Source organism: Bos mutus, chromosome 23, assembly GCF_027580195.1.
Source record: "Bos mutus isolate GX-2022 chromosome 23, NWIPB_WYAK_1.1, whole genome shotgun sequence".
Lineage (NCBI taxonomy): Eukaryota > Metazoa > Chordata > Mammalia > Artiodactyla > Bovidae > Bos > Bos mutus.
Genome location: NC_091639.1, coordinates 17,176,373 through 17,190,075, shown reverse-complemented (window position 1 = coordinate 17,190,075; position 13,703 = coordinate 17,176,373). Strand labels below are relative to the sequence as shown.

At 38.6% G+C, this 13,703-nt stretch overlaps 1 protein-coding gene across 1 annotated transcript; it reads right to left on the bottom strand.

The window, feature by feature from the left end:
* Window positions 1-505: 505 nt before the first annotated feature.
* LOC102275888 (chorionic somatomammotropin hormone 1-like) lies at window positions 506-13,428 on the bottom strand. Its single transcript, XM_070360950.1, is given in 7 exon segments — window positions 506-578; window positions 2,866-3,047; window positions 5,184-5,291; window positions 8,473-8,555; window positions 8,558-8,653; window positions 13,076-13,196; window positions 13,405-13,428. Coding segments are annotated over 7 exon segments (687 nt in total).
* Window positions 13,429-13,703: the final 275 nt, after the last annotated feature.

Below are 13,703 nucleotides of genomic sequence, written 5' to 3'. Positions count from 1 at the left end.
TGTGACAATATAAGAATCGGCTGACAGTTTGTGGCTTGCTTTCATAAAGAATTCTCAGAATTCAGTCTTCTTGGTTGCTTGACCAGCACCATGAATAATTATCTAATTCATTGATTCTTATAACTTGACCCAGAATAATTTCATGTGATTCTTTAGTAAGCTCTTTAATGGTCTTTGGCAAGTCAGTTCCTTCTTTTGATTTTCTATTAAATGAAGATAAAGACATTGACAAATTTCCTTCTTAGATTTTGACATCTCTACAGAGTCTGTGTTTATTTTGTTTCAGATGACATCCATTACACCCAAACATGCATTTAAAACTATAAAACTCAAAGAAGCTTGCAATAGGATGGATCATCACTAACCATATCAGGATTGGCTGGGATAGTTGTGGGCTTAGCAAGGGACAAATTGGCACTTCAGCACCTAGAGGTAGATGTCAATCTTTCTTGCATCCCTATGCAGGCAGTGGAACATTTTATAAAAAGCATTTTGGTGCACATCTTCATCGCCTGCTGTCAGGAGATTTCTGACCACACTGGATAGGAGGTCTCCTTCTCCTGGTCTTCAGGATGAATCTAAATACCCAAAAGATAATGAGTTATTATGAGTTTTATTAGTATTTGCTTTTCTTTGTTCCTTCTTATTATCAAATTAAGGTTGAGGAAGACTTATGAAACTCTCTAGACATGGATTCGGAGCCAGTGTTTTGGAAGTCTATTAACAATCTAAAATCAAGCAGCAGAACTCAAGTATGAGTTTGGTTTTGACCTTCTCTTTTCTTCCTTCCCACTCTCATCCTTTGGTTTGAAGAGGACAAAGAGAGAATACCAGCAGAAGTTCAGTAGCAGTTGACCTGGACTACTTTGAAGAAAACATTGATCTTGCAAATTCTGTTCTCCAGTTCTCTTACCCACGAAAGTGTTTCAACCACATGTGCCCAGAAAGAGGCTAGCTTTTAGTGGGATTGTGTGAAATGCAGGGAATGCTGTACCTGTCAAAAACTGTAGTTGATATTCTGGTGGGTGGAGCTGGATTTCTTCTCTCTGGAGTGCAATGAAGTGTCCAGTAATGAGTTGTGAGATGTCAGTGGGTTTGGTGTGACTTTGGGCAGCCTGCATATTGAAGCTCAGAGCAATATTCCTGTGTTGCTGGAGAATTTGCGTGGTATGTCTTGCGCTGGAACTTGTTGGCCCTTGGGTGGTGCTTGATTTCAGTGTAGGTATGGAGGTGTTTGATGAGCTCCTATTAATTAATGTTCCCTGGAGTCAGGAATTCTCTGGTGTTCTCAGGATTTAGACTTAAGCCTCCTGCCTCTGGTTTTCAGTCTTATTCTTACAGTAGCCTCAAGACTTCTCCATCTATACAGCACTGATGATAAAACATCTAGGTTAAAGATGAAAAGTTTATCCACAGTGAGGGATGCCTAGAGAGTTTCACAGAGTTACATGGAGAAGAGAAGAGGGAGGAGGGAGATAGAGGTGACCAGGAGGAGAAGAGGGGGAATCAAAAGAGAAGAGAGCAAGCTAGCCACTAACCACTTCCTTATGTGCTCTCCACAGTCTGGATCCCTCAGAGATGTTTGCAGAGTTACACAGAGAAGAGAAGAGGGAGGAAGGAGACAGAGTTGGCCAGGAGGATAAAGGTGGGAATCAAAAGGAGAGAGACAGATCCAGCCAGTAATCAGTTCCCTAAGTGTTCTCCACAGTCTGGAACACACAAAGAGATTCACAGAGTTGGGTAGAGAAGCAAAGGGGGAGGTAGGAGATAGAGGTGACCTGATGGAGAAAAAGGAGAGTCCAATGAGGGAGAGAGCAGTCAAGCCAATAATCTTGCCTCCAAGTAAAAATGGGTACTGAAGATTGGGTTCTTAAAGGTACAAAATTGATAACAAATACCAAAAAGCAAATATTAAAAATCTAGAGTAGAGGTTGGATTCTCAAAAATACAATATTAAAGAAAAAAAAAACAAAGTCACAAAAATTAGAACTGCCATACAACCCAGCAATCCCACTGCTGGGCATATACACTGAGGAAACCAGAATTGAAAGACACACATGTACTCCAATGTTCATCGTAGCACTGTTTATAATAGCCAGGACATGGAAGCAACCTAGATGCCCATCAGCAGATAAATGGATAAGAAAGCTCTGGTACATATACACAATGGAGTATTACTCAGCCATTAAAAAGAATACATTTGACTCAGTTCTAATGAGGCGGATGAAACTGGAACCTATTATACAGAGTGAAGTAAGCCAGAAAGAAAAATACCAATACAGTATAATAATGCATATATGTGGAATTTAGAAAGATGGTAATGATAACCCTGTATGCGAGACAGCAAAAGAGACACAGATGTATAGAACAGTCTTTTGTACTCTGTGGGAGAGGGTGAGGTGGGATGATTTGGGAGAATGGCATTGAAACATGTATATTATCACATGTGAAACGAATCACCAGTCCAGGTTCGATGCATGATACAGGATGCTCGGGGCTGGTGTACTGGGATGACCCAGAGGGACAGGATGGGGAGGGAGGTCGGAGTGGGGTTCAAGATGGAGAACACATGTACACCCATGGCAGATTCATGTCAATGTATGGCAAAACCAATACAGTAAGGTTAAGTAATTAGCCTCCATTAAAATAAATAAATTTAAAAAAATGGTAGTTGAATTCTAATTCATTTACAATAGAATCAATAATTATAAATGGTTAGGCTCTCACTTTATATAACAGGGATTAGAATATAGAAAGCCTGAATCTTGTCCTTATAAAGTGAGATGTTTCAAAACTCATCCCTCAATACTGAGGTCATCTCTTTCATTCGGAAAAAAGCAAAGAAGCCTTCAGGATATGGCTCACCTTTTTTTTTGTATCTGCTCTGCACCTTCTAGAAGTACTTTGGTCTTTTCCTCAATCTCTGTGGCCTTTGACAAGAGATCCGGTGAGGCATGTTTCATGCCCTGCAGCTCTGTGACTGGGTGGTGCAGAGGTTCGTCCCAGGAGAGCAGCAAACTGAGTACCAACCTAATAAGGATTTCATCCTAAGCAACCATAGGAAATAATCTCATTAAAATAAACAGAATTCAGTGGGCTTGGTAACATGTGATTTTTGCTCAGATAAGCTGAGCAAATTTAAGAAACCCTTTATTACTCCTATGAATATGTGAAAATTTTTAAAGGTGGTATAGATATAAAATTATAAAATGTATGCTATTAGTTTATACTTTGCTGAATTTTTTTAAAAAACTGACACTTAAATAATCCTTTTGATGAGTTCTAATTTAGAACATGAAATATTTTCTTTTCCCCTCTGAAATTAGACCATCTGCTCAGTGAGTTCTTTTATATTTGAATGCTTTGCTTGTCCAGGGAGAGAAATCTAAATATTTTGTTGGAACTCAATATGTGCCTAGAGTACCTGGCCCAGGAAGCATGGATCCTACCCATGCCCACATCATTTTCTCCCGATGATTCATTTGTATTAATGAATCAAATCCTTCATTAATGTATTCATTTTCTGATTGGTAGTTTGTTTTATGACATTTGAACAAAGAGATAATGAAAAAGACATTAAACACATTTTCCTCAACCTATACCAACACCAGTCCCATTTGCTATCAGAGCAGTCTTTTCTGGTTACATGTGTCGGGGCAGAAAATGGCACAGTGTTGTCTTTAGTAACAGCATCAGTGGGATTCACAATGGAGGGTTTTCCCCCTGGTTCACTACTACCAGGATGGGCATGAAACTCCCAGGGGCTGAGCATCTCTAATTAAAAGGCTTGATTTGTTGATGGCCATGAAATACTTCAGTGTACAGGAAATAAGAGCAGAGAAGAATTGAATAGACATTGCAATAGAAACATAATGGGAGACTGAGAAGCTATAATGAAATTCAGACACTAGGGTGAGACCTTGGCAATGGCAACCCACTCCAGTACTCTTGCCTGGAAAATCCCATGGACGGAGGAACCTGGTAGGCTGCAGTCCATGGGGTTGCACAGAGTCAGACATGACTGAAGCGACTTAGCAGTAGCAGCGTGAGACTAGCATAGTTTTCAAGAGGGCTTTGTAGCTTAAAGATGAAGAGTGAGTGCTCTGAGTTGAATGAAACCTAGACTCACTGCTTATTATCTGTGTGATGGGTGCAAATCTCACAAATTTTCTGAGCCTTGGTTTCCTCATCTCAGAATGTGTAATAACAGTCATTGTGCTACAGGATTTTTTGTGAGGGTTAAACATATCAATGAACACTGAGCACTTTGTAAATGGCAATGTACTAGCTCTCAATAAATTTTAAGTTTTAAATAAATTTCCTCCTTCTCCTTGACCTTCTTCCTTCATTTTATCATCTCCATTATTTAGATGCTGAGCAAATAGAAAGAATGTTGATATTATTAACAAAGTTTTAGTAAGAGAACAGATTGTATTTAAGAGGAGATGCATGTGAAAATATTTTAAATAATAATAGGATTGTGGTTAATATGGGAATCAGAAAGGAGCAATTATAATGAAAAACAGTTGAGGCTGGGATAAATGATTGAGGCTTGATTTGTAGACTGTGTTTTCATCAGAACAGAGACAATTGTTGTAACCATGAAGAACAAAACATAATATTTTATAGGACATTTGGGGAGGAGACTCATAAGTAAGAATAAAAGTGACAGAGGAGTCATTGAGAATGATAAAGAAGTAGGTTTCAGAGAAGCAGAAGAATCAGGAGAGCCTTGAAAGCCAGAAGCAATGTCTCAAATGGTGCAGTGCAGGAGTGACTCTCACGTCGGTGTCACTGGTCACAGGGAATACTCAAAACTGTGGTTGTGTTTCTTATATATCCATGAATTCTACCAATCTTATATTTTACACATAGAATTTCCGGTCAGCCCATGCTTTCATACAGTATAATAGCTGCGATCCTGGGCCTAATGCGTTGGTAAACTAAGGTTATCTGCATGGGAATTTATAGATCTGTTATTTGTTTTGCTACTACAGATCTTTAGTCATCACTTGATTCTATTCATACATATCAACAGTATAAGGTAATTTCTCTTTGATTGCTTAGTACTCCTCCACATTTCTCTGCGTGTGCAGTTACCATTACTCTAATAATCTAAAGCCTAGTAACAAGAGTGCACTGCCTCAGCTGGCTCAGGTGAAAAACCCAGATAAAATCCTCACCTGTGTATGTTCAGCTTCGTCTTTGTTATCAGGGGTAATGATGGATTCGGTGTGGCAGCTATTTAGGACCTTGGAAATGAAGTTTTTGCCCTGGCCAAACTGTTTATCCTGGGAGTGATCAAGCACATTCAATTCTTTAAGGTTATTTTGGCATTCAATAAATGAACTCACTACCAGAATCTTAACACAGCTGATAGATGTATAATTTTTTTAATGAGGGTTATATAAAAATTGAACATCATTATTTTTCCTATTTCTTCCCATTATCTCTATAAATGATTGTTTTTCATCTAACTTTCCTAAACTTGAAACTCTTCCCTTCTTTGCTCTTCCCTTGCTTAATTTCATTCTTTCCACAGTAAATATTGGGACAACAAACACTAAAATTACCACAAATATCAAATATTCAATGTTTTATTAAGTATCTTTTTTTTTTTTTAGTATTTGAACCAAATATAATGCATATATACCTGCTGCTGCTGCTGCTAAGTCACTTCAGTCATGTCCGACTCTGTGCGACCCCATAGACGGCAGCCCACCAGGCTCCCCCGTCCCTGGGATTCTCCAGGCAAGAACACTGGAGTGGGTTGCCATTTCCTTCTCCAATACATGAAAGTGAAAAGTGAAAGTGAAGTCGCTCAGTCTTGCCCAACTCTTAGCAACCCCATGGACTGCAGTCTACCAGGCTCCTCCGTCCATGGGATTTTCCAGGCAAGAGTACTGGAGTGGGGTGCCATTGCCTTCTCTGCATATATACCTGGATGTAGCCATTTAGTCTCTTATTTACTGTGGGTTGGAACCAATATATTCCCTTAATAGGACTTTTAAAATTATAACTTTCTCTTATTAATCTCTGAATCCACACACCTATAGCTTAGTGTTCACCATAGATGCAGAACACAATGTTGTTGATGATGACAAAATGTTAATTTAGAAAACATGGCATAAAATTCTAGGAAATACTAAGCAATGGGCTTAGAATAAGAACAGCAAAAACCCAGCTAACACATGGATAGAGAAAAACTAATCTTTAGAGTTTGTTGTGAACATTTAAAGAGATTACTTAGAAGTTTGGGGGAAAAAAAACAGCAGTCAAAAATTGAGGATGACAGAAAAACTACTGAGTAAAAAGAACTACATGAATTTAATAGAAACATGGAGCAAAAATTTGTTATCAGTGTCTGCTCTACAGTGGGCTCCTCGAGTAACCTAAAAGAGCTAACATACAAGTTCCATACTTTCATCAGAAAGAGAATTATTGGTTCCAATTCTAAGCCAATCCTTCTATTGTACTCTAACCTATTCATTGCCAATCTTAGAAAACTGTTTAGCAGCATTTTAAAAACTATCATCATTTGTTTTCATGATAAGGGTTCAGTATGTACTGTGTTTGGAAAAGGGCCTTTATGAAGACTAATTAAGGTTAAATGAGTTCATAGGGTGGGACACTGATCAAGTAGGATTAGTGTCTTTATGAGGAGAAACACCAGAGAGATTTCTATTTTGTCTCTGTGTCTCTGTCTCTCTTCTCCTCCCCCTCAGCCTGTGAGGACACAGGGAGAAGCCAGCCTGGGAAGAGAGAGTTCTTACCAGAACCTGACCTTGCTGGCACCCTGATCTGGGACTTCTTGCCCCCAAAACTGTGAGGAAATATATTTCTGTTGTTTAATCCATTGATCCTATAGCATTCTTTTAAGGAACTCCAAGCTTCCCTGGTAGCTCAGATGGTAAACAGTCTGCCTGCAATGCAGGAGACATGGGTTTGATCCCTGGGATGGGAAGATCCCCTGGAGAAGAGCATGGTAAGCCACTTGGAGTATTCTTGCCGGGAGTGCTACAGTCCATGGGGTCACAAAGAGTAGGACATGACTAAGTGACTAACACATACCTTCAAGGTGACAAATACAGGTGCTTTAAATTTATTTTGGAAATTCCAGGCAGGAATACTGGAGTGTGTGGCTGTTCCCTTCTCCAGAGGATCTTCCCAGCCCAGGAATCAAGCCCAGGTCTCCCACGTTGCAGGCCGATTCTTCACCATCTGAGCCACCAGGGAAGCCCATATCTAATGAGGTATTATATCCAATATATATGAGGAATTCATACAACCTAATAGCAAGAAGACAATACAGTTTAAAAATGGGCAAAGACTATAGATTGGAAGACTCAATAATGTGAAAGATGTCAATTCTTCCATAACTGATTGATTAAATTCTAGAAATTCCCTGTTAAACTCTCAACATTATTTTCAATGTTTCCAAATGAGAACAAAGTAAAATGTCTATTAACACTGGAATGGATAATTAACTGTGGTGTACTCATAGAAAGGAATACTACTCTGTGATAAAAATAAATACAGCTTCACACAAAGTTTTATGACTCTCACAAACATTACATAGAATGAAAGGAGCAAGGCATGTTAAAAGTGCTATATGATCACGTGTATATGGAGTTCAAAAAACAAAATGAGGCAAAACTAAGGTAGAGTTTGGAGGGGTACACTTAGGTCACCAAACCATGGAGAAAACCAAGGATACGGGTTCTACATGGAGGGAGAAGACCATGTTTGGGAGAGTTCATGAGGAGGGCTTTTCAGGTGCTCCCAGGGTTCTGTTTCTTGATCAAGGGAGCAATTACATGGGGCTCATTTTGTTATAAATTATCATTTTACATCCTTACTTTGTATACAACTTTTCTAAATCTATGTTACATTCTACAATTAAAAGAAAAAGATTAAAAATGAAAAAAAATTAAAAAATGTTAAAAGTAAAATTAATGAAAGGAAAATGAATCAGATATTTCACTCTTTAAGAATCTTTGAGATTACATGAAACTGATCTTTTCTTTGATTTATACATCTTATGAGTTGATGCCTTGTTTGACTTAGAAAATGTGTTATTTGAAGTTTGGTTGATGCAGCCTTCTTATTTAAAGGATAAAATAGTCCAGTCACTTTCACCAAGGTTCTTTATGGAAATAAGCAAGAAGTACTGCTGCTGCTGCTGCTGCTAAGTCACTTCAGTCGTGTCCGACTCTGTGTGACCCCAGAGACGGCAGACCACCAGGCTGCGCCATCCCTGGGATTCTCCAGGCAAGAACACTGGAGTGGGCTGCCATTTCCTTCTCCAATGCATGAAAGTGAAAAGTGAAAGTGAAGTCACTCAGTCATGTCCAACTCTTAGCGACCCCACAGACTGCAGCCCACCAGGCCCCTGCGTCCATGGGATTCTCCAGGCAAGAGTACTGGAGTGGGTTGCCATTGCCTTCTCCAAGCAAGAAGTACAGTACTTACAAATTCACTGAACATTTCTCGGGCGAGCCTATAGTTATGGTTAGCCACCGTGGTTGCTGTGTCAAACAGGTTTTGAAGGGCATCTGGCCCTTGCCAGATGGGTTTTGACAGAGGGGTGCAGAGACCACACCCTGGCACAAGAGTAGGTTTGACACCACGAGCAGCAGGAGCAGGTGGGACTCTGCATAAATAAAAACAAGAGCCACTCAGAGATGATGTATTAGCCTGAGGTTAGCAAAAGCCATCCTGTCCAGGGAAGCCTCATCTCTCCCTGTTGCCCTGAGCAGGATTTGGTGATGTAGTAGCTGGGTGAAGAAGAAGCAACATCTTCCACTGTGTAAATTTAAATAGATGATGATATTTGCACAGATGTAGTTGTAGAAGTAGATTACTCCCTGCATTTTTGTACTGCTCCCAGAAGTGCTCCTTTGCTCTGCAAACATTTGGAGCTTAAGTTAATTCTGAGCCAGTGTTTAGGTCATTCTCTAAAGATAGTTGAATGTCTTGGGACTTTCTGCAGACTCTTAGCAGCAAACTCGTCTAGGAGTTTGTAACTTTTTCACTCTACATTGACTAATGCTTGCATTTTAGATACTGAAATGGCAAGAATAGTACAGTTGATCTGTGTGGTTTACCATCACGCTGGGGAAGAGTAACCACATGAATGCTTGATTGCTACTCTTGAGTGCAAAGAGAATACTAAGAGAAAAGGATAGTGTCGCTTGAATCTGCTAACCCACCTTAATAACCCCATGGATTTCCTTGATACTTTGCCAAAAGTTTGAAAAATTTTGTAAAATTTGTGCTTTACAATGATCCTGTGAGATAGGCTTGACATTATTATCACCAAATTATACTAATGAAACAATAAGACTTAGAGTGGGTAAGTGATTTTCCTAAGTCTCATTGTCAGCAGATGGAGGTGACTGGGCACCATAATGTCATCTTTTCACTTCCTCATGTCATATCACACAACCTTGTGGGCTCTCGGTCTACAATGCGGTAGAGACCTGGGTTTGATGCCTGGGTTGGGAATATCCCCTGGAAAAGGGAAAGGCTACCCACTCCAGTGTTCTGACCTGGAGAATTCCATGGACTGTATAGACCGTGGGGTCACAAACAGGTCATGACTGAGCTGGTGATGGTGTTGGTGGTGGACAGGGAAGTTGGTGATTGAAATGGAAGCCTGGCTTGCTGTAGTCCATGTGGTCGCAAAGAGTCAGATGTAACTGAGAGACTGAACTGACCTTTAGGATAGCAGAATATCAAAAATTCGAACTCAATTGATCATTTATTGGTAGATGGATAGCTATATGAATTATTTGGGTTAAGATATAATTTGGTGATCTTATAACACATCTAAATATCCAATACATGACTGAAGAGGGTGTCAGTGAGTCATCCATACTGTAAACTGAAGGAATCAATTATCAAAGGATAACTATGCATTAACCTTGTAGTTTAATGAGCAAAATAAACTGATAAACACTATTGTCCTTTTCTCAGTATAATAGCAAGCTATAATCCCTCCCTGTAACAATTTTAGATGCTATAGTGCCCAAGCATTGAAATTGGGGCTGTTTCTGGAAACGCGTAGGTATGAGCCCTGCTCCAGAGTTCTTGTTCTTGATGCCGGTGTCTTCTGTTCTCTGGTTCACTAAGTCCCAGGCTTTCTCTCCTGAGCATCATCTGGTTCTCCTGTTTACACAAGTGTTTGTACTGTGGTTCTCCTGCTCTTCTGATCAGGCTACACAGCCTCTTGATGATTTATTTCTTACACTCTTTGTGCTTTGTTTTCCTGATGCTTCTTAGTGTATTTGCTTTCATATCTACCTCTATTCCTGAATTTCAGTATCTACAGCTGCCCTACCTTATCCTCTTGCTGTCTAAATTTTGGCTTTTAGCATCATCATATTTTTATGAACTTCATTTTCCTTTTGATCCAGTTTCTGGTATTCAAATTAAGCTGGGTTCTCACATATGGCTGTTCTTGGCACCTCAAGCAACTTTGAGAAGTTAGCTTTCTCTCTATGCAATACTGCCCCTTAATTTGATACCATTGTGGACTTGTTATAATTTCACTTCCTGCCTCATATTTTATCTTTGTCTTTTTCTAGCTGCTGTAAATTCAGTACTATGTGTCCTTATGTTGGTATTAATATTTAAAATAAATCCCTAACCTGATGTAGCAGATAATTAAAAGGAATATAATCAAAGTAGTAATAATAAATCCCCCCAAGTTAATATCCATACATGCTCCCATTTTTAAAAGATTTTCCATCCAAATATTATAATAATATTAGTGGAATTTATTTTTCTTTTACCTGCATCCATTTGGTAACTTTGCATGGACACTTGATGATTTCCAAATTAATTTAGGCCCCCATGATGTACAGTGTGTGGTGTTTATTGTGTAAGGGCAGCAGTGACAATCTTTGAAGATTCGTTGTTTGATAGTGAATATTCAGCCCCAGGCCACTTCTCTTTGCTTATCAAACTGACTAGTTACAACTGCATTTGTAAACATGAGTGAGTTCAGAGGTTTCTTCAATCTCTCACTAACTCCTAAGAAAGATTTCTTTTTAAGGTACTGACTGTATAACTAGACATTTGAGAAATGCTGCAATGTTTTAAATGACTCGTGAAAGCAGAAGAAGATTTTCTGTTGAAGTTCACCTGGAAGATGAACTTGATTTTGACTATCAGCAATGGAATATTAAACTTTTGAGGTATTCAATGAAATCCTCTAAGAAAAAATAACTGTATAAGACTTTTCTCTCTCATTAATTTATATCTTTTGATGTTTTAGAACTAGGAGGAATATTCTTCAGGGGGGAAAAGCCGCTGGAAGTGACAATTTCACTAAGCAATCAAGAGTTAGCGTATTTTCAATTAAATGAAAAATGCTGCATGCAATGCTCTTTACAGAGACTCTTGGTATGTTTCATAATTCAGTTCTTAAAAAGTAAAACTATTTTTTCAAAAACCAGGGAAAATTCTAAACTGTGAATGCCAACTGCCTGAAACAAATACTCACTGTGTTTCTACTGCATCTACTAGTAATATCTACTGATGTTACTCATAAGAATTATCGGATGTGTGCTACCTGTAATAGACAGCATTGTGTTTGAACCAAATCTGCCCTTTGTGGAAATAGACAGTGAAGAGACAGAACAAAGGGTGTGTGTGAGTTGATCAAGAAAAGGATAATTGGAGCTATGAAGTTATTCATTGATCATCTTTTATGACAGCCACTTAACCAGTTTTTCTCAGTATACTTTCCTGTAGATACGGAAATGAAAATTTTTCATGCTACCACATATGGGGCAACTCTATACTGCTTCCTACCCCCATTTGAAACAGAAGATCCACAATTCTTGAGCAAGAGTGGCAAGAAAACTCACCACTAGATTCTTGATTATTATTTAGGCTTTAATTAGGTAGCATATTTTCTGCTATCACTGTGTAAGTGCCACACATGTTGGAAATTTCTTTTGAACTCAGGCAGATGCTTATCAAGAAATCATTCATTTCTACCTAAACACTTTTAGGTGACAGGTCAGTGCTTCCGATGATACCACAAGCAGTACTTTTACCAAATCCTAACAGTTAGCTTATATTTCATTATAAATTGGAAAGTGCCTTGAAGTTCCCCAACCCAATCCATGTCATAATTGATAAAAAGCAACATCAATTTGGGATAACTGAGAACAGCCTTCAGATGGCTTAACACTGAGAAAAAACTGTGACTGGGATTATCTTATACTAAAGACATTTTTGTCTATATCACTCATGCTATAACACAGGAGGTAATTTATAATGTTTAAATATACGCTGCAAACACCTTTTTGGATAGAACATTGCAATATTTAGTCCATGGGATACAAATAAGTGAAACACATATATTCTACCCTAAAAGGCTCTGTAATCTTCTTGAGAATACAGCATATATGATGAGGAAGAAAAAAAAACTTCATAAAATATATTCTTAATGATCACAGATGGTTTTAGATTTGAAAGAGACTTTTGATCTTTGTTTTTTACATAGCATAATTTACTTATTTTTGTCTGTGCCATGTCTTCATTGCTGCATGGGCTTCTCTCCAGTTGTGGTGAGTAGGGACTACTCTGGGTTCTGGAATAAAGACTTCCATGGACTGTATAGACACAAAGAGTCAGACACGATTGAGCGACTGTACTGAACTGAATGACATGTGAGTATGATGGGAGCTATTTCAATAAAAACAAAAATGAAAAATTTTGCTAAGACCCTTGAGCCTAAAAATGTTACTATCCAATTAGGAATGATCTCCAACATGTAAACAGATAAAAATTAAAGCTTAGGCATCTGTATTCTTTTTTTTTAATTGTTTTTGTATATTTTATTTTAAAAAATTGAATGTAGTAATTATAGATAATGTGTGATAATTTTGACTTTTGAACAAAAAGTCTATACCCACTCTACTAAATGGACATAGCCAAAAGAGGCCATGGTCACATATGAAGAGATGCATCAGAAAATAAATATATCTGAAGGACTTTTCCATTTAACAAAGAAACTCCTGGTGCCAATCCTTTGGTTAAGGAGGATTCTATCACTGACTGTAGCTTTCTTTTGGATAATCAGAATGTTTGATTGCATAGTCCACGATCTGATAACTTCTGCTGCAGACTGTTCTTCTCTGAGACATTTCTTCTACTCTCAAAGGTTTCTGTTGCTTTCTCTGCAAGAGAACCCAAGAATGTATTGAGAAGATTAAGAAAAGGCAGGTTTAAAACAAGCTGTTGCATGCTCCGTTTCTTCAGTCATGTTCAACTATTTTTGACCATATGGACCACCAGGTTGCTCTGTCCATGGGATTCTCCAGGCAAGAATACTCCAGTGGGTTGCCATTTCCTTCTCTAGAGATCTTCCCAATCCAGGGATCTTACCTGCATTTCCTGCATCTCCTGCATTACAGGCAGATTCTATAACAAGCTTTCAAGTGGCTTAAAATATTGGATTGACAGGAAAGGTCATCTGGGTTTTTCATAAGATTGTACAGAAAAAAAATTAGAACTTTTTGGCCAACATAATATAATACAACCTGGAGAAGAGCAAAGCCAGATTGAGATGAGAGGCTGCTTGCAGTGCCAGCACGGAGGGTCAGGCAGGCTCAAGTGAGGGACTAGTCCTGGGAGGCCACGTTGAGACGCTGAAAAGATGTCAGGGACAATGGGCAAACTTGGAT